This window comes from Oncorhynchus mykiss, chromosome 12 (assembly GCF_057628025.1).
Source record: "Oncorhynchus mykiss isolate SJ-2025 chromosome 12, ASM5762802v1, whole genome shotgun sequence".
Lineage (NCBI taxonomy): Eukaryota > Metazoa > Chordata > Actinopteri > Salmoniformes > Salmonidae > Oncorhynchus > Oncorhynchus mykiss.
This window is the reverse complement of record NC_143033.1, coordinates 31,111,374-31,132,425: the sequence shown is the minus strand read 5'-3', so window position 1 is coordinate 31,132,425 and position 21,052 is coordinate 31,111,374. Positions and strand designations below refer to the sequence as shown.

General features: G+C 43.4%; 1 protein-coding gene across 4 annotated transcripts; it reads right to left on the bottom strand.

Annotated features, from left to right (window-relative positions):
• Window positions 1–242: 242 nt before the first annotated feature.
• Window positions 243–14,303, bottom strand: LOC100335038 (red cell arrestin). Of its 4 annotated transcripts, XM_090191344.1 has the most exons (16): window positions 13,965–14,303; window positions 8,170–8,200; window positions 8,003–8,063; window positions 7,743–7,787; window positions 7,458–7,654; window positions 6,848–6,907; window positions 6,595–6,662; window positions 6,215–6,435; window positions 6,018–6,090; window positions 5,645–5,782; window positions 5,215–5,298; window positions 4,636–4,659; window positions 2,852–3,028; window positions 2,391–2,467; window positions 1,832–1,886; window positions 243–1,707 (listed from the first exon to the last, which is right to left on the bottom strand). In XM_090191344.1, the coding sequence occupies exons 1-16, from the start codon at window positions 13,985–13,987 to the stop codon at window positions 1,617–1,619; spliced, it is 1,425 nt and encodes a 474-aa protein (XP_090047470.1). In that variant the 5' UTR covers window positions 13,988–14,303; the 3' UTR covers window positions 243–1,616.
• Window positions 14,304–21,052: the final 6,749 nt, after the last annotated feature.

The window sequence follows — 21,052 nt, the reverse complement described above, 5'->3', positions numbered from 1 at the left end:
GGTACGTGTCAGTGGCACTAAGACCCAAATGGTGAATCATGTGATCTTGATTAAAACATTGACTGCCTACTGTGCAAATCAAATTGAACTCTAACATTGTTGATAAAGAAATTGCACTTTGAGCTTCTGACAAGGAAGTCATGACCATTTTTGGATACTGTATCTTGTCAATTGCTCGAATAACTTCACTTCTGTCTGTGGATGTGAGACTTAGTAGAAAGTACAAACAATTTACAACAGAATTTAGGTTAATTCACTTTGCCTTTAATAAAAAAATTAAAATTCTGAAAAACAAATGGCAAACAATTTTTTCCTTAAATGATTGAGAATAATCATGGTAATGACACAGTAGTAATAATATTCATTGTTTCCTGTCATGTTCCACCAAAATCATATCAGCATCCTTCCTGTAGACATTATGGCACTCAGCTCAGTGGCAACACTTTTAAATATTCACATTTAGCAGAGCTGTGAACAGGTACCCCATAGAAGCAAAACAACAGTTCATAGCACTGCTGAAAAATATGCTCCATTGGTACTGCTGTTGCACTGCCAAGGTGATGCTGAATCTCAAACTGACCCATAGCTAGCCCTGTCACTACACACTTCTCGGATTAGATAGGTATGGCTATTATGGTAATTGCGTCACCCTGCCTTCTGATTGGTTAGTTTGAATTTTCCTACATTTCATACACCTATCCAGTCCTTTCAGTGCCAATGGAGGAGATGATGATTTGGAATTTAGCACAGGAGTGAAATCTGATCGAGAAATTATTCTAAAATACTCATGCTCTTAGACCGTGTGCAAGTGTCTGAGCGAAATGGGGAAGTGAACGTCTTGCTGCTGCATTGAGGCGGAGTATCCCTAGGCCCTTCAAACTCAACTATGGACCCCGAAGCCAGTGCCACTGCTTGTTTTCATTGTTCCCTTTTAATCAGGGACTGATTTAGACCTGGTACACCAGGCAGGTGCAATTAATTATCAGGTAGATCACAAAACCAGCAGGCTACAGACCTCGTAGGGGTAAGAGTTGAATACGCGTGCCCTAGGCTTTACAGTGAGGGTCCAGATTGTGCACATTTACTTAAGTGGTAGTGTATAGTCTGTCCTCATATTGCAGAAGAGGGTGAATCAAACTTCCTCTAAAACATGTTTTTTTACAGAATGGATGACATGGTAGAATTTCAGAGGAATGAAAAGATGGGGCAGATGAAAGGTGTCAGTCTGTTTTCCCTTCTCTCCCCTCTTAAGCAGGTACTCAACTTTGTTTTATATCAATACTTGACCAAGGTGATCAATATTTGTACAAATACTTATTTAAATCATTATTGGTGGAAAAATAATGATATAAAGCCCGCTTCCTTTTTAATGGCACTATTTCTTCCTCGGTGTGAACAGCCATGACATTTCAATCAGTCAGCATCGCCATGGCACAACATTAAGTCACCATTTACATGGTGCTGTGTTTGCCACCCCCCAAATGAACACTGAGTGACATCAGGATCTTTTCAGCAGACCACGAGGCCACCACATGCCTTCATTCCACTGTGTGTGTGTGTGATATATATTTATTATATACATATTATATACACACACACACACACACACGTGAGCTCTAGCAGTCGTCGTCCTTGTCGTCAGCCATTCCTTTGAGCCGCAGGCGAGCAAAGTCCTCGAACACAAAGTCGTCGTCTTGGGAGAAACTACTGCAGGACGAGAAGCAACAAGGAAACATGGAGTGTTTTAGATCTGACGGAATAGTCTTAGGGTCTCTGATCATAGTAAAGCAGCAGTGCTTACAATGGCCAGACAGACCAGAAGAATACTCACTTTGTTTCAAATTCTATCAGGTTGGTGTCGATGGGAGGGTCCGAATCCGGCACAGCTGTTAGAACACACATATAATGAAATGTCAGCGTGACGTCACCATGGGAACAGCTTAGTGTCTCCATGGCAACTTACAGGCAGGAAATACCAGAGTGAGATGATGTATTTGAGGGGCTTGTGTATGTGAGGGACTGTTGTCCAGGGCTGAACTAAACTACTGACAAATATTTCACAAGACTGTGTCCATTTTCAAACCCTTTTCAGACACTGCATAGGCCTAGTAGAAGTTTCCACTACACAATTCACTGCTTCCCAATCAGTCTAAAAAAAAGCAAGCTTCGAAAGTACCCATCTTCCGCTCTTAATTTGAACTGATCTAAATGTTTGGCTATGTGAATGTAATATGGAAGAATATGGCGGAAGCTTGTCAGAGAGGATTTGTTCAACTCTCAATTCAGTGCAAATGAAGGGAAGGAGAAGAGAGGAACTGAGATGCATCCAAAGTACTAAGATAAATCCTTGATAGTGGACTTCTGGAGAGGTGGTAGAAGTCTGTAGGTACCTGACTGTGGGCGGGATATGGGCAGTTCTGTGGGTTTAGGGTGCATTAAGACGAAGGGCAGCTCCACCGACACATCTCTGGAAATGCACAGAATATAAACAAGATCCATTGATTACATAGGATCAATAATATGCATGTCAATCAATAACAATTTGATTGTTATTCTATGGAAACAGCCATATGTACAGTACCAGTCAAAAGTTTGGACACCTACTCATTCAAGAGCTTTTCAATATTTTTACTGTTTTCTACATTGTAGAATAATAGTGAAGACATCGAAACTATTAAATTACCCATATGGAATCTTGTAGTAACCAAAACAAGTGTTAAATCAAAATATATTTGATATGAGATTCTTCAAAGTAGCCACCCTTTTCCTTGATGACAGCTTTGCACACTTGGCATTCTCTCAACCAGCTTCATCTGGAATGCTTTTCCAACAGTCTCAAAGGAGAACCCACATATGCTGAGCAATTGTTGGCTGCTTTTCCTTCTCTCTGCGGTCCGACTCATCCCAAACCATCTCAATTGGGTTGAGGTCGGGTGATTGTGGAGACCAGGTCATCTGATGCAGCACTCCATCACTCTCCTTGGTCAAATAGACCTTCCACAGCCTGGAGGTGTGTTGGGTCATTGTCCTGTTGAAAAACAAATGATAGTCACACTAAGCGCAAACCAAATGGGATGGCGTATTGCTGCAGAATGCTGTGGTAGCCTTGCTGGTTAAGTGTGCCTTGAATTCTAAATAAATCACTGATAGTGTCACCATCAAAGCACCCCCACACCTCCATGCTTCACGGTGGGAAACCACACATGGAACCAAAAATCTCACATTTGGACTCATCAGACCAAATAACAGATTTCCACCAGTCTAATGTCCATTGCTCATGTTTCTTGGCCCAAGCACGTCTCTTCTTCTTATTGGTGTCCTTTAGTAGTGGTTTCTTTGCAGCAATTCGACCATGAAAGCCTGATTCAAGCAGTCTTCTCTGAATTGATGTTGAGATGTCTGTTACTTGAACTCTGTGAAGCATTTATTTGGGCTGCAATTTCTGAGGCTGGTCCTCATGAGAGCCAGTATCATCATAGCGCTGGATGGTTTTTGTTTTCCCCTTGACGAAACGTTCAAAGTTCTTAATTTTCCGGAATGACTGACCTTCATGTCTTAAAATAACGATGGACTGTTGTTTCTCTTTGCTTATTTGAGCTGTTCTTGCCATAAAATGGACTTGGTCTTTTACCAAATAGGGCCATCTTCTGTATACCACCCCTACCTAGTCACAACCCAACTGATTGGCTCAAATGCATTAAGAAGGAAAGAAATTCCACAAATTAACAAGGCACACCTGTTAATTGAAATGCATTCCAGGTGACCTCATGTACCTCATTGAGAGAATGCGAAGAGTGTGCAAAGTTGTCATCAACGCAAAGTGTGGCTACTTTGAAGAATCTCAAATAAATTTTGATTTGTTTAACACTTTTTTGGTTACTACATGATTCCATATGTGTTATTTCATAGTTTTGATGTCTTATACTATTATTCTACAACGTAGAAAATCGTTTAAAAAAAAAAAAGAAACTGGAATGAGTAGGTGTCCAAAATGTTGACTGCTACTGTACATGATGATGATATACTATTGCACCATGAATAATCCAATATCTGACAGGAAACAACCCATAGGAAATAGTGATTCGTGACATGTTTGATCAGTGAAGGGGGAAATAAAGCACATCAACCCTCCTCTGCTGTCAATTGTTTTTCTCACCCAATTGGAACTCTTCCGTGCTGGGTTGCACTTTATTTTACCAAAGTTTTTTTTTTAGTAATATACAATGAATTGCCGTAAATCAAAGCCTAAACACCAAGATGTGCAGTGTTATTATATTCAAGCTTCATTACCCTCAACACTGCATTGATAACTCAGCATGGAATTATGAGTGTGGCTTTGCGCAACAGCCTTATGAAACCTCACACCATCCTTAGGGTTAGGACCCTGTGACTCAGAAAGGTAGAAGACTGGGACGGCTGCAGTTATAAAGGATCTTAGCAGGTGAGATTTGACACACACAATAGCTGGTATGTAAAATCATCACACTCACACACACTTAAGAGGCACAGATGGCGATAGGGCATAAGATCACCACACACAGATGGCGGTGGGGAGTAAGATCACCACACACACAGATGGCTATAGGGCGTAAGATCACCACATACACGCAGGTGGCGGCTGGGATATCATATTACCTTTCTAACACGCCACTCAGCAGCCTGACACGACCCAACGCAGGAGCAGACGCACGGATGGAGAGAGAGATGCACAGACGGGCGGACAAACACAGGAGGGGAGAGACGAGCCACAGGAGGGGAGAGACGAGCCACAGGAGGGGAGAGACGAGCCACAGGAGCGGAGAGACGAGCCACAGGAGCGGAGAGACGAGCCACAGGAGCGGAGAGACGAGCCACAGGAGGGGAGAGACGAGCCACAGGAGGGGAGAGACGAGCCACAGGAGGGGAGAGATGAAATGAGGCGAGAACTCAAAACCAAGGCAACCGCAACCGAGAGGGGAGACGACAAAGCATGGCGACTAGTGAGGGTCTGGCAGACGTGGTTACAGAGTTTATACACGCGTTGGAGTGGCAGAGTATCAAAAGTGTTTGTGTGTATGAGACAGGAGGGAGTGTAAATGTGTTTTTGAGTATGTGCTTGTCTGTGTTTGTAGAATACAGCATGTCTTTGGTCAGTAAAAGTTTGTGGGTGTGTGAGGACCTGCACATAATACACCATGCATATTAATATTGACCACTGACTCCTGTAGAACTCACCCTCCACGAGATATTACCAGTTTGACTTTGACCCTGTAGGACACCAGGATTCCAAGAACCTCCTTGTTAGTCACATCCTTAACACTGAAACACACACACACAAGCGAAAGAAAGAATGATGAAAAAGGTTCTCGGTAAGTAATGGGTTCTTGCATCTTCTAGGGTGCTGTGCTCAAACATAAATCACAATGCATTTACGAGCTCAACCTCTACCCTAGCATGTGTATGTAAACTTGTAGGGTGGCCAAGTTAGAGTGTGTGTGTGTGGTGTGTGATATCTCGCATAGTGAGGGCTAGTGAGTGTTCTTGTTATCTAACATGGTCCTGGATGCCAGACTACAGCGTTTGTGTGAGTGTGCGTCGGTCATCGTCAACACAGTGCTGGAGGACAGGTGTGTGTGTGTACATGTGTACGTGCGGGTCAACATACATGGTGCTGGAGGCCAGGTTGGTGTCCTCGTGTTTGAGCTTTCCGTCCAGGGCTAGGCCTCTCTTCTCTCGGTTCTTGTCTAGCGTGGGTGTGAGGGTGTACACCTTACAGAACGTAGAGCTAGACGACACCTGGTCACTGGGGAGAGGAACACACACTTATCAGCACACCTGGGCCATAACTGGAATTTCAATAGATCTGGACAATATTATATTATACAATAAGGTATGGGAAAAGATCACACGCTAGACATTATTAAGAGAGATGTCTTGGAAGCCTGAAAAAGGATCAATGGAATCATGTATAAAAGGAAAGGCAAAGGAGAAATAAAGTAACAAGAGATGTAGGCATAATAGTCAGGTAAAATACTCACTCTGCCTCCACCTGAGCCACTGGACACTTGTACTGAGCCGTACTGAACAGACAGATATCAGCATACTGTCGCACTAGAGAGCGAGGGATAGAAAGAGTTAACCACACACACACAAAAATGGAATGAAGAGTGAATAGAGCCTAGAGTCATAAAAAAACAATTGATGAAACTTTGATTAAAGACGGGTAAACAGGTACCTGAGATTTTGAGTCTTTTGACAGTCTTGGTGGAGTTGTTGGTGACATGAACGTTCACGCTGATGGGTTCTCCATGGTAGTAGAGCTCTTTATCCAGAGAGGCCTCCAGGTGTAGTGAGCGGTCCGACATGAGGAAGCTCCGTGTGGTCTCCACCATGGGCTGAGGTCCAGGCTTCTCTGGGGCATACTGCACCTTACGGATCACCAGCCGCACAGAGTTCCTACACAACACACACGTTATTCTTTACAGATCACCACCTTTGCTGACTAACTAAAAACACACAGAGAATAGACATGCATATCACACACTTTCAAGGACCGCAGACCCTAAACAGCTCCTGCAGAAGACACACACACACAAAGTAAAATGGTTTTCGTACCGTTTGTGAATCTTCTCCTCTATCGATTTGGCACAGAACGCTCTGATCTCAAAGTCAACCCCACATGCCTAAAGAGGGAAAGGTGGAGGACAGGAAAAGAGGAGAGACAGGGACATCAATTATAGAATAGGCATTATTAGTGTGATGTGGGTCTGAATTGTTGACTCTACAGGCATGAAAATTCCTACGTTTAGATAGGAGTCATATATTATAATGTGTACGTTTGCATAAAGTGATGCTGAAGCTTCTGTACCTTCCCTGTGTCCTCTGGTCCTGGCTGTAAGGTGACTGAGCACGGCAGGTTCTGGGGAATCTGAGACAGACACACAGTTGTGCCATATTGTTGGTATTATTTTACAGGCTCAAAGTATATGTGTATGTGTGTGTCAGTCAGACCTGGGTTCATACACACAATACTTTCCAAGTGTATTTCCAAATACATTCCAATATTCAACACTATTTAAATACCGAAATCATGGATGGGCAACTGGCTGCACGCAGGCCGCAGACCAATTCAAAATAAAATACTTTAAATAGAAATAATAATAAAAACATTGATAGTTAGAATAATAGAATACACAATGTGCAATTTTCAAAATTTGGTTGTGCATCATCAGTCACTAATTTTTGGGGGATTTGTAAGTTAGCTGGCCGCTAGACTATCTAAACTTGTAGTAAGCATGATCTAATTACTGACCAGCGCGAGGCCCATTGATCATCAGTTATCATTTAAAAACTGCAAACATTTGCCTCCACCCTATGGCAAAGTGTATGTGGCCCCCACCCCTATCAACATTGCCCATCCCTGCACTAAATAGTATTTGAACCCAGGTCTGGTGCGTGTGGGTGTCTTCTTGACTCACAGTGAAGTAGAAGGGGTGTGCCTGCTGGCCCAGTTTCTTCAGTAGTCTCTCCTGCAGGCGGCTGTTGGCTTTGCGTTCCTCTGCGATGGGGGGGAAGGCCTGGAAGGTGGAGATGTACAGATCTTTCCGGAAAGACAGGCCCAGCACGTCCAGGTCCTCACGGCCGTAGCGGAACGCACACGTCAGGGTCACAAACACTGGGGAGGAGGGATTTGAAGAGGGTGATATCAAATGTCAAACAATTGAGGAGACAAAACAGTGTAGAGAACAAGGAAGACGCCATACCTTTCCTGTCTTTCAGATACTCAGGGTCCACTAGGATCACACCATCTGTAAGAAAGAAAAATGTAAAGAGGTGAGGTTTTGATGAGACAATATTAATTGTTTGAAACACTAATTACAAACACAAGAATTTGGTTTTAGGAGTGATCATCAGATTCCTCGCTCCCCCATTGCCGACCCCTCGTGACCCCGACTAGGGGGCGCGCCCCCAGTTTGGGAACCACTGCTCTAACCAGTAAATTCATTGATCATCCTACACCTACCGACTGGGTCCACCTGGTCAAGGTGATCCACAAAGTCTCTCTTTCCCAGGTATACTGTGACCTGCAGACAGGAGGGAAGTAGAGGTACTTAGACAAATATATCACAATGAATAACAAAGTCAAGCATCAAAGGATACAACTAAAAATGCAATACTCATGTCCTTTACCTTGCAGTTGGGGCTTGACTTCTTAAAGACTCTGGGAAAGGATAAGGAAGATAGAAAGCGAGAAAGAGATTATCAAGCAGGAAGATCTAGTTTATAACAGGGGGTATTCAACTCTTAACCTAAGAGGTCCGGAGCCTGCTGGGTCTGTTCTACCTGATAACTAATTGCACCCACCTGGTGTCCCAGCTCTAAATCAGTCCCTGATTAGAGGGGAACAATGAAACAAAGCAGTGGAACTGGCTTTGAGGTCCAGAGTTGAGTTTGAGGCCCCTATAAAGTACGGGGTGTGATTTTTACACCTCTGGGCCCAGTTTTTCCAAACTCTTTATCTGGATCAGAATGATCCGGACTCTAATCCTCTTTTTTGCTATTCAGGATCAGATCAATCTGGCTGTTGAGAAGATTTTTCCATTCTGATCCATATACCACAACATCAAGATAACAGAATCCGGATTTGATTTTCAATGCTTTGAACAGTCCTACACCTTTCCATCTACTGGACAGGTTGTGATACTACTTCATGCTGTCATAAGGAAACAGAGATGAGTAAACTACATGAATAAAGGTACGTTGATTAAAATAGAGCCTGCAGTAAGTAAATGCGTTTGACACTTGACCACAACTGACCACAAACCTACACTGCGGCCAATTTAACTAAATTAACCTTTGGCTTTCAGATGTTTGAAAGTTTTTACTTTTTACCCCTTATCTCTAGTTACAGTCTTGTCCCATCGCTGTAACTGCCTTATGGACTAGGGAGAGGCGAAGGGCGAGAGTCATGCGTCCTCCGAAACATGACCCTGCCAAGCTGCTCGCTTAATCCAGAAGCCAGCCACACCAATGTGGTGGAGGAAACGCCTTATAACTTGCGACCAATGTCAGCGTGCATGTGCCCGGCCCGCCACAAGGAGTCACTAGAGCGCGATGGGACAAGGACATCCCGGCCAGCCAAACCCTCTCCTAACCCGGATGACGCTGGGTCAATTGTGCGCCGCCTCATGGGTCTCCCAGTAGCGGCCGGTTCCGACATAGCCTGGGATTGAACCCAGGTCTGTAGTGACTGCGATGCAGTGCCTTAGACCACTGCGCCACTCAGGAGTCCCAGGCACCATGTTCTAACCATTGGGAATGTGGCGAGGTGTAACACAGTGTGTGTGTAAGAGGAAAGAGGATATTAACTGGCAAGCATTGAACAACTATTGTCTCTGTCATAAATGAAAATATCTAGATAGAATATCTTTGTATCGAACCTCCCAGTTACTGCCACTGTCTGATAAGGAAGGACAAGTCAACAACTCATTGACAATATGGGAATGAAGGGGGACCACTGACTAGTCTATTTCTGAGCAAGACTAGGGGAGGAAGGTGAATACTCCACTCTTTCCCACCAGTGATGGAGAACATAAGCACACTAGCAGCATAGGGTACTAAGTTTGACTTGTATATTATTTAACCTTAGTGAGTGTGTAGTGGACACAGAGCATGGTGCATTCTCTATATAGACAGCAAGGTTGCCTCCCACAATGTGCTTGATGTTCTGGCTTATAAATCTGTATGATAAAATGTCAGTTTGAAATAGTGGAACTATACTGAACAAAAATATAAACAACATGCAAAAATGTCAGAGATTTTACTGAGTTACAGTTCATATGAGGAAATCAGTAAATTGAAATAAATTCATTAAGCCCTAAATCAATGGATTTTACATGACTGGGAATATACAGTGCCTTGCGAAAGTATTCGGCCCCCTTGAACTTTGCGACCTTTTGCCACATTTCAGGCTTCAAACATAAAGATATAAAACTGTATTTTTTTGTGAAGAATCAACAACAAGTGGGACACAATCATGAAGTGGAACGACATTTATTGGATATTTCAAACTTTTTTAACAAATCAAAAACTGAAAAATTGGGCGTGCAAAATTATTCAGCCCCTTTACTTTCAGTGCATACAAACTCTCTCCAGAAGTTCAGTGAGGATCTCTGAATGATCCAATGTTGACCTAAATGACTAATGATGATAAATACAATCCACCTGTGTGTAATCAAGTCTCCGTATAAATGTACCTGCACTGTGATAGTCTCAGAGGTCCGTTAAAAGCGCAGAGAGCATCATGAAGAACAAGGAACACACCAGGCAGGTCCGAGATACTGTTGTGAAGAAGTTTAAAGCCGGATTTGGATACAAAAAGATTTCCCAAGCTTTAAACATCCCAAGGAGCACTGTGCAAGCGATAATATTGAAATGGAAGGAGTATCAGACCACTGCAAATCTACCAAGACCTGGCCGTCCCTCTAAACTTTCAGCTCATACAAGGAGAAGACTGATCAGAGATGCAGCCAAGAGGCCCATGATCACTCTGGATGAACTGCAGAGATCTACAGCTGAGGTGGGAGACTCTGTCCATAGGACAACAATCAGTCGTATATTGCACAAATCTGGCCTTTATGGCAGAGTGGCAAGAAGAAAGCCATTTCTTAAAGATATCCATAAAAAGTGTCGTTTAAAGTTTGCCACAAGCCACCTGGGAGACACACCAAACATGTGGAAGAAGGTGCTCTGGTCAGATGAAACCAAAATTGAACTTTTTGGCAACAATGCAAAACGTTATGTTTGGCGTAAAAGCAACACAGCTCATCACCCTGAACACTGTCAAACATGGTGGTGGCAGCATCATGGTTTGGGCCTGCTTTTCTTCAGCAGGGACAGGGAAGATGGTTAAAATTGATGGGAAGTTGGATGGAGCCAAATACAGGACCATTCTGGAAGAAAACCTGATGGAGTCTGCAAAAGACCTGAGACTGGGACGGAGATTTGTCTTCCAACAAGACAATGATCCAAAACATAAAGCAAAATCTACAATGGAATGGTTCAAAAATAAACATATCCAGGTGTTAGAATGGCCAAGTCAAAGTCCAGACCTAAATTCAATCGAGAATCTGTGGAAAGAACTGAAAACTGCTGTTCACAAATGCTCTCCATCCAACCTCACTGAGCTCAAGCTGTTTTGCAAGGAGGAATGGGAAAAAATGTCAGTCTCTCGATGTGCAAAACTGATAGAGACATACCCCAAGCGACTTACAGCTGTAATCGCAGCAAAAGGTGGCGCTACAAAGTATTAACTTAAGGGGGCTGAATAATTTTGCACGCCCAATTTTTCAGTTTTTGATTTGTTAAAAAAGTTTGAAATATCCAATAAATGTCGTTCCACTTCATGATTGTGTCCCACTTGTTGTTGATTCTTCACAAAAAAATACAGTTTTATATCTTTGTTTGAAGCCTGAAATGTGGCAAAAGGTCGCAAAGTTCAAGGGGGCCGAATACTTTCGCAAGGCACTGTAAATATGCATATGTTGTTCACAGACACCTAAAAAAAATGGCCTCAGTGGGCCTCAGGGGTATTCCTGTGCATTCAAATTGCCAACGATAAAATGCAATTGTGTTTGTTGTCGGTAGCTTATGCCTGCCCACACCATAACCCCACCATGGGGCACTCTGTTCATAATTTTGACATCAGTGATTCATTTGAGCCATATCCTTCCGGAACAGGATCCGGCACCTCTCTGTTTTGGACTGTTTCGTTACAGAACATATTTGGCCGGATCCGGTACTTCTCGTGGAATTAAAAATAATTGTCACTTTTTGCAATGTAAAAATTAAAATAAATGCAATCTAAGTTCAATCGAGTTGCCTCTTCGTTAATTCCTCAACCCCGCCTCCCCTCATGCGTTCCGGTACCTCAGAGCTCCCCAGGTCACCCCCATCGTGCGCTCACTTTTTGTTTCCGGCACCTCCCGATTTACAAATGAAGCACTGGTTGACATCAGCAAATCGCTCGCCCACACGACGCCATACACATGGTCTGCACTGCCAAATTCTCTAAAATGACATTGGAGGCGGCTTATAGTAGAGAAATGCACATTCAATTTCTGGCAACAGCTATGGTCGACATTCCTGTAGTTAGCATGCCAATTGCACACTCCCTCAAAACTTGAGACGTCTGTGTGACAAAACTGCACATTTTAGAGTAGCCTTTTATTGTCCCCAGCACAAGGTACACCTGTTTAATGATCATGCTATTTAATCAGCTCCTTGATTTGCCACACCTGTCAAGTGGACGGATTATCTTGGCAAAGGAGAAATGCTCACTAACAGGGATGTTAACAAATTTGGGCACAGAATTTGAAAGAAATAAGTTTTTTGTGCATTTGGAAAATTTCAGGGATCTTTTATTTCAGCTCATGAAACATGGGACAAAGACTTTAAATGTTGCGTTTATAGGTTTATTCAGTGTACTTCACTGCCTTATCCGCTCATTGCCCACATCCCCCGGATACAAATAGTAGCTAGCAAGCTAGGGTCTGGGTTTCTGAGACTACATGGTGCATATCCCCTTAGCACAGGTCCAGGGTGAATGTGTCTTCTCTGCAAACACTCAGTTTAGATCTCCTTGGCCTAGAGCTCTGCTGTCTCTTCATTTACGAGCCAGTGGTATATTTCATACCTCACCACCAGATATCAGCCAAACCCGACCCCTCAAACACGCCACAGGCCCACTACCTTTTGCCAGTGCTGCTGACGCTTCAGAGACCACAACACAAAAATCATCTATTAACCTGGACTTACTCAACCACAGGACCTTGACCCTAAACACAACCTGACCATTTATTTCAAACTATTGTGAATAAAGGGACTCTGCCCACAGCAGAATAACCAAGGAATTTCAACATCAAATCAATTAATGTCAGTAGTGAATCATGCTGCACAACCACCAACTCTAGTCCACATTATTTAGTCACTTGCAGAAGCCACTGATCCAAAATAACCTAATGGGGAAGTTCAGCTGCTCAGAGTCAGACTGTACATACTGAGGCAGATGCAAGCAGCTGATTACCAAGAGCAAAATACTTTGAAGTGATCAAATGTGTCAGGCAGGCAAGTGTATGAATAGTTGCATGGTAAATTGCCCTGGCTTGATATGGACAGTGCACAGCAGCGGCTTTACAACATCATGCTATATACAGTAACCATCACGTGTATGGCACATATCATCAATAGCTGGACAGACGTGTGTGCTTGTTTGTTTACATTTCCATGCAGGATATTTATAAAATAACAATGTGGGCGATTATGCGTAAAACCTACGTCAAATATACGTCACTGATGAGGGCCAAATAATCATCAACATTCAACACTTGAGTCAAGCAAGAGAAACGACGGCTAATTAATTATACGCTCGTTTACTCAAAACAGCATAGCTATCAATCATATGGTCAGCTCATTTATTCATTTTGAGCTAGCTTGTTGTTGGTGTGAGAGAACTTAACCCACACACCACGCTGGCCATCACGGCTGACCCCACCCTGCAGCTAGCTGTTAGAACATGTTTTTTAAAACTACAAAGATCAAATCGCCATTAGTATGTACAAGGCATTCAAGAGGAAAGCGAAGTCTCCCGCGCGAACAATTCTAGCTAGTTACCGCTGCTAACTAGCTAGGGAACACACGGGTCTATCTGTTTCTGTTTTGTATACTGTAATAAAAACACGGTCAACGAAATGTTACGAGTATAGGAGTTTTGTCTTAATAATCTAGCTACTCTCCAATGTTTCATTAAACAGCTAGGTCCTCTCTTTGCCTTAGTAAATACCAATATGAAGTTGATGCATGTGGAGAAGGCTGAGTAGTCCAATGTCTCGCTAGTTAGCTCAAATGCTAGTGTAACTAGCTCGCTGTACCCTCGCCTCCACACAAGGCACCAGCAAATAAGAGATTGCGGAGGAATTAATCCTTACCTAGTGCCGGCCTTATCCCCCATCTCCTCGACGGGCTTTCGGTAGATGGATGTATTTTTCTTATTTTTTTTCACTTAATTTTATGGTGTCTTTTCTTCCACCCTTGCAAGCTTATTTGCTCTCTAGCGCTAGCAATTTCGCTTCCGCAAAAGCAGGAACTCATCCGATCCGTGCAGCAATAAAGATGCGCTTTTGGGGAAGAGTACTGTAGCATTGCGCAATACCTACGCACTATCAGAAGGCGATACGCCCAAATGGTAGTGCTTTTGGGGATGCAACGTTCAGAGCATTGCAAACATAATTGCAATGTGTAGAACAGAGCTCCTTTCCCCCCCCCCCTTTTTTTTTTTTTTTTTACAATATAGTGAAACATGTCTGTTCTACACTATTATATATGAACATTCTGGAAATAAGTTAAATGTAGATGACAACTATTACATCCTACATTCTAAATTTGATGCCCTCAATCTCACACAAATTATCAATTAACCTACCAGGTACAACCCCAAAACCGTAAACACGGGCACCCTCATAGATATCATCCTAACCAACCTGCCCTCCAAATAAACCTCTGCTGTCTTCAACCAGGATCTCAGCGATCATTGCCTCATTGCCTGCGTCCGTAATGGGTCTGCGGTCAAACGACCACCCCTCATCACTGTCAAATGCTCCCGAAAACACTTCAGCGAGCAGGCCTTTCTAATCGACCTGGCCAGGGTATCCTGGAAGGATATCGACCTCATTCCATCAGTAGAGGATGCCTGGTTATTCTTTAAAAGTGCTTTCCTCACCATCTTAAATAAGCATGCCCTATTCAAAAAATTTAGAACCAGGAACATATATAGCCCTAGGTTCACTCCAGACCTGACTGCCCTTGACCAGTACAAAAACATCCTGTGGCGTACCGCATTAGCATCGAATATCCCCCGCGATATGCAACTTTCAGGGAAGTTAGGAACTAATATACACAGGCAGTTAAGAAAGCAAAGGCTAGCTTTTTCAAACATAAATTTGCATCCTGTAGCACACACTCTAAAAAGTTCTGGGACACTAAAGTCCATGGAGAATAAGAGCACCTCCTCCCAGCTGCCCACTGCACTGAGGCTAGGAAACACTGTCACCACCAATAAATCCACGATTACTGAGAATTTCAATAAGAATTTTTCTACGGCTGGCCATGCTTTCCACCTGCCTACCCGTATCCCGGTCAAGAGCCCTGTACCCCCACAGCAACTTGCACATGCCGCCCCCATTTTTCCTTCACCCAAATCCAGATAGTTGATGTTCTGAAAGAGCTGCAAAATCTGGACCCCTACAAATCAGCCGGGATAGACAATCTGGACCCTCTCTTTCTAAAATGATCAGCCGAAATTGTTGCAACCCCTATTACTAGCCTATTCAACCTCTCTTTCATATCGTCTGAGATCCCCAAAGATTGGAAAGCTGCCACGGTCATCCCCCTCTTCAAAGGGGAGACACTCTAGACCCAAACTGCTACAGACCTATATCTATCCTACCTTGCCTTTCTAAGGTCTTCAAAAGCCAAGTTAACAAACAGATCACAGACCATTTCGAATCCCACTGTACCTTCTCCGCTTTGCAATCTGGTTTCCGAGCTGGTCATGGGTGCACTTCAGCCACGCTCACGGTCCTAAATTATATCATAACCGCCATCAATAAGAGACAATACTGTGCAGCTCTATTCATCGACCTTGCCAAGGCTTTCCACTCTGTCAATCACCACATTCTTATCGGCAGACTCAACAACCTTGGTTTCTCAAGTGACTGTATCGCCTGGTTCACCAACTACTTCTCAGACAGAGTTCAGTGTGTCAAATCGGAGGGCCTGTTGTCCGGACCTCTAGCAGTCTCTATGGGGGTGCCACAGGGTTCAATCCTCGGGCCGACTCTTTTCTCTGTATACAACAGCGATGTCGCTCTTGCTGCTGGTGATTCCCTGATCCACCTCCACGCAGACAACACCATTCGGTATACTTCTGGCCCTTCTTTGGACACTGTGTTAACTAACCTCCAGACGAGCTTCAATGCAATACAACTCTCCTTCTGTGGCCTCCAACTGCTCTTAAATGCAAGTAAAACTAAATGCATGCTCTTCAACCGATCGCTGCCCACACCTGCCTGCCCGTCACTACTCTGGACGGTTCTGACTTAGAATATGTGGACAACTACAAATGCCTAGGTGTCTGGTTAGACTGTAAACTCTCCTTCCAGACTCACATTAAGCATCTCCAATCCAAAATTTAATCTAGAATCGGCTTCCTATTTCACAACAAAGCATCCTTCACTCATGCTGCCAAACATACCCCTGTAAAACTGACTATCCTACCGATCCTTGACTTCGGGGATGTCATTTACAAAATAGCCTCCAACACTCTACTCAGAAAATTGCATGCAGTCTATCACAGTGCCATCCGTTTTGACACCATAGCCCCATACTACCCACCACTGTATGCTCTCGTTGGCTGGCCCTCACTTCATATCCGTCGCCAAACCCACTGGCTCCAGGTCATCTATAAGTCTTTGCTAGGTAAAGCCCACCAAGCTCACTGGTCACGATAGCAGCACCCACTCATAGTATGCGCTCCAGCAGGTATATTTCACTGGTCACCCCCAAAGCCAATTCCTCCTTTGCCGCCTTTCCTTCCAGTTCTCTGCTGCCAATGACTGGAACAAACTGCAAAAATCACTGAAGCTGGAGACCCATATCTCACTCACTAACTTTAAGCACATCTGTCAGAGCAGCTCACAGATCACTGCACCTGTACATAGCCCATCTGTAAATAGCCCATCCAACTACCCCATCCCCATACTGTTGTTTATTTAATTTATTTTGCTCCTTTGCACCCCAGCATCTCTACTTGCACACTCATCTTCTGCACATCTATCACTCCAGTGTTTAATTGCTATATCGTAATTATTTTGCCACTATGGCCTATTTATTGCCTTACCTCCGTTATCCTACCTCATTTGCACACACTGTATATAGATTTTTTCTATTGTATTATTGACTGTATGTTTGTTTATTCCATATGTAACTCTGTGTTGTTGTTTGTGTTCCACTGCTTTGCTTTATCCTGGCCAGGTCGCAGTTGTAAATGAGAACTTGTTCTCAACTGGCCTACCTGGTTAAATAAAGGTGAAATTAAAAAATAAAAAAAAACAGGAAGGGTGCTGAGAGTTTCTATGCACATTCATAGATTTTCCTGAATAGTTTCCCATATGACATAATATAATGTAGGTGTAGCTTTTTTGGTGTAGTAGATGCATTTCTATTGGGTCACTCCAATACACAGAATTAACATGTCAAACAAAAGTCCCTTGACTTTATCAGGCAGTCAAGATCAGGGTTCACATCCATATTGAGAGTAGACGAGATTCTGAGTGATCAATGGTGTGTCTGTGTGCACTGCATGTCCGCATCAGATACGGATGGTACACGAGTCTGAAAGGGACAGGCAGAGGAATCTAATTTGCAGTCCTGGGCAGGTGTACTTCGATAGCTCAAAGCTCAGACTGACCAGTCCTACTTCCTGTAATGAGGCAGAGCTAAGGCCAGGGATCTCCAGCTGAATGTACAGGGAGAGAGGAAGTGCACAGCATGTTGGTCAATGCTATGCATAGTTGTCTATCTATTACATGTCTATTACATTCAAATAGTGTACCTTGAACTACAGGATTATTTTGTACTTGCAAAGTTTTCACTGAAGTATGTTTATTCATATAATGCTGTCTGCAGATGCCTCATTGCTCTAAGTGACCTGCAAATGGCTCATGGATTTTGAGAACCTGGTCTACAATCTATCTGATCTATAGCAAACAAGTGTGCAGAGATGTGATTCTTCCTCAATGATAAGACATTCCTGATTTCCTGACATCAGCATCACCGAAACTGACCTATTTTACCCTCACATTACCAGACCTGCTATCTGCTATTATGCTGATAATGTTTAGTCACCTTGAACAGGGCGGAGAGCTGGGCGCCCCCCAGGGAAGCGAGGGATCTCCCAGTGGACAGTCTTGTTTTTTGGCTTCAGATCAGCACTCTGGTCCGGACTGCTCAACTCCTGAGAGAAACTGGAAAACAACAAGGGTGAGAAGAGATGGAGAGAGCGAGGAGGGGGAGATTGTTATGTACTGAGAGGGTACACATGGTGAGAGACCGAGAGAAGGATGGAAGGAACATGAGATAGAGAAATTAGTTTCTCCGCACCTAAGCAAGCCCTTGGGGACCGGTATTGTAATGGAAACATTAATAGCAGCGCTGTAAGAGAGAATAGATTGCTTAATTGACAGATAGCGACCTAGGTTGCAGCCCAATCAGAAAAGGCAAGGACAATCACACTGACAGACTACATTGAACTATTATAAAGTACTCATAAAGCATTATCAAGTGTTCAATGACTACCACATATGCTACATGCAAACTCTACATTCTCAACATAATGTATATGCATATCAGCATTCCCTGTTATTAGAGAACTGACCTCTTTGGGGGCAGGTCACACCGCAGCTTCAAGTACAAGTTCATCATTAACCTACAAAAAGAGCAATTGTGTGTTGAGGGTGGTGGTTAGGATGTTTAAAAACTTGATTTCCTAACACTCAAGTTAGTAAAATGGGGAAGTTAAAATGACAGTTTTCATCATGAGTAAGAAGAAGTGAAATTTGTGTGTTCTATATATTTTGAGATGGTTCTAATAAATGGTTCTCTACCCAAAATGAATGAACCACTGTCCCTCTCTATAGTAGGGAAAAGTGAGCAGGTCATCACACAACTGTTATTGCATCACTGTTTGCTTGAGAGCGAAAAAGCGTGTGTGAAAAACATTGAGGGAGAATACATTTGTATATGTAACAGTCTTGGTGTACAGTCGTGGCCAAAAGTTTTGAGAATGACACAAATATAAATTTTCACAAAGTCTGCTGCCTCAGTTTGTATGATGGCAATTTGCATATACTCCAGAATGTTATGAAGAGTGATCAGATGAAGTCCCCCTTTGCCATGCTAATGAACTGAATCCCCAAAAAACATTTCCACTGCATTTCAGCCCTGCCACAAAAGGACCAGCCGACATCATGTCAGTGGTTCTCTCGTTAACACAGGTGTGAGTGATGATGAGGACAAGGCTGGAGATCACTCTGTCATGCTGATTGAGTTCGAATAACAGACTAGAAGCTTCAAAATGAGGGTGGTGCTTGGAATCAGTGTTCTTCCTCTGTCAACCATGATTACCTGCAAGGAAACACGTGCCGTCATCATTGCTTTGCACAAAAAGGGCTTCACAGGCAAGGATATTGCTGCCAGTAAGATTGCACCTAAATCAACCATTTATCGGATCATCAAGAACTTCAAGGAGAGCAGTTCAATTGTTGTGAAGAAGGCTTCAGGGCGCCCAAGAAAGTCCAGCAAGCGCCAGGACCGTCTCCTAAAGTTGATTCAGCTGCGGGATCGGGGCACCACCGGTACAGAGCTTGCTCAGGAATGGCAGCAGGCAGGTGTGAGTGCATCTGCATGCACAGTGAGGCGAACACTTTTGGAGGATGGCCTGATGCCAAGAAGGGCAGCAAAGAAGCAACTTCTCCCCAGGAAAAACATCAGGGACAGACTGATATTCTGCAAAAGGTACAGGGATTGGACTGCTGAGGACTGGGGTAAAATAATTTTCTCTGATGAATCCCCTTTCCGATTGTTTGGGGCATCCGGAAAAAAGCTTGTCCGGAGAAGACAAGATGAGCGCTACCATCAGTCCTGTGTCATACCAACAGTAAAGCATCCTGAGACCATTCATGTGTTGGGTTGCTTCTCAGCCAAGGGAGTGGGCTCACTCACAATTTTGCCTAAGAACACAGCCATGAATAAAGAATGGTACCAACACATCCTCCGAGAGCAACTTCTCCCAACCATCCAGGAACAGTTTGGTGACAAACAATGCCTTTTCCAGCATGATGGAGCACCTTGCCATAAGGCAAAAGTGATAACTAAGTAGCTCAGGGAACAAAACATCGATATTTTGGGTCCATGGCCAGGAATCTCCCCAGACCTTAATCCCATTGAGAACCTGTGGTCAATCATCAAGAGGCGGGGTGGACAAACAAAATCCCACAAATTCTGACAAACTCCAAGCATTGATTATGCAAGAATGGGCTGCCATCAGTCAGGATGTGGCCCAGAAGTTAATTGACAGCATGCCAGGGCGGATTGCAAAGGTCTTGAAAAAGAAGGGTCAACACTGCAAATGTTGACTCTTTGCATTAACTTCATGTAATTGTCAATAAAAGCCTTTGACACTTATGAAATGCTTGTAATATACTTCTGTATTCCATAGTAACATCTGACAAAAATATCTAAAGAAGCAGCAAACTTTGTGGAAATTAATATCTGTGTCATTCTCAAAACTTTTGGCCACGACTGTAGTGTGTGTGTGTGTGTGTGTGTGTGTGTGTGTGTGTGTGTGTGTGTGTGTGTGTGTGTGTGTGTGTGTGTGTGTGTGTGTGTGTGTGTGTGTGTGTGAGTGAGTGAGTGAGTGAGTGAGTGAGTGAGTGAGTGAGTGAGTGAGTGAGTGAGTGAGTGAGTGAGTGAGTGAGTGAGTGAGTGAGTGAGTGAATTCCATGAGCACCTCTCCTTGGCTGGGACACACTTTCTGGATTCTGTAGGTAGGAGCTGTTTGAAGTTTGGAGTTTTGGCCTGTCTGGTGACATCCCCAAGCGGTAAATTACCAATAAGACCAATAAGAAAGAGTTCCAAATCTCTCTGCCAATAACAGCTAGTTTTCCGTTTCACCCCTCCCCACTCTGACCACTGATAGACAGTCCTAGCAAAATTGCTTGAGAAATTGCACTTTAAGTTTATTTTTTAAAACAATCACAGTAAGGTACTTAATTGTCACCCAAAAATGATTAAATATTGAGATAAAAACGGCTGCATTGGACCTTCAAAAAAATTGCCTCATATTCATCCATTGTAGGATTGTACAGGAAGTGTATGTCACGCCCTGACCTTAGAGATCCTTTTTATGTCTCTATTTTGTTTTGGTCAGGGCGTGAGTTGGGGTGGGCATTCTATGTTT

What these genes read in the sequence shown, in the direction of transcription:
- LOC100335038 (XM_090191344.1), bottom strand. Translation starts at nt 13,987, where the DNA reads ATGGGGGATAAGGCCGGCACTAG. An exon ending in CTGGTAATATCTCGTGGAGG is followed by an intron (nt 4,660 to 5,214) that starts GTGAGTTCTACA and finishes GGGTCGTGTCAG; the next exon opens with GCTGCTGAGTGGCGTGTTAG. An exon ending in CCAACAATTGCTCAGCATAT is followed by an intron (nt 2,468 to 2,851) that starts GTGGGTTCTCCT and finishes GTGCATTTCCAG; the next exon opens with AGATGTGTCGGTGGAGCTGC.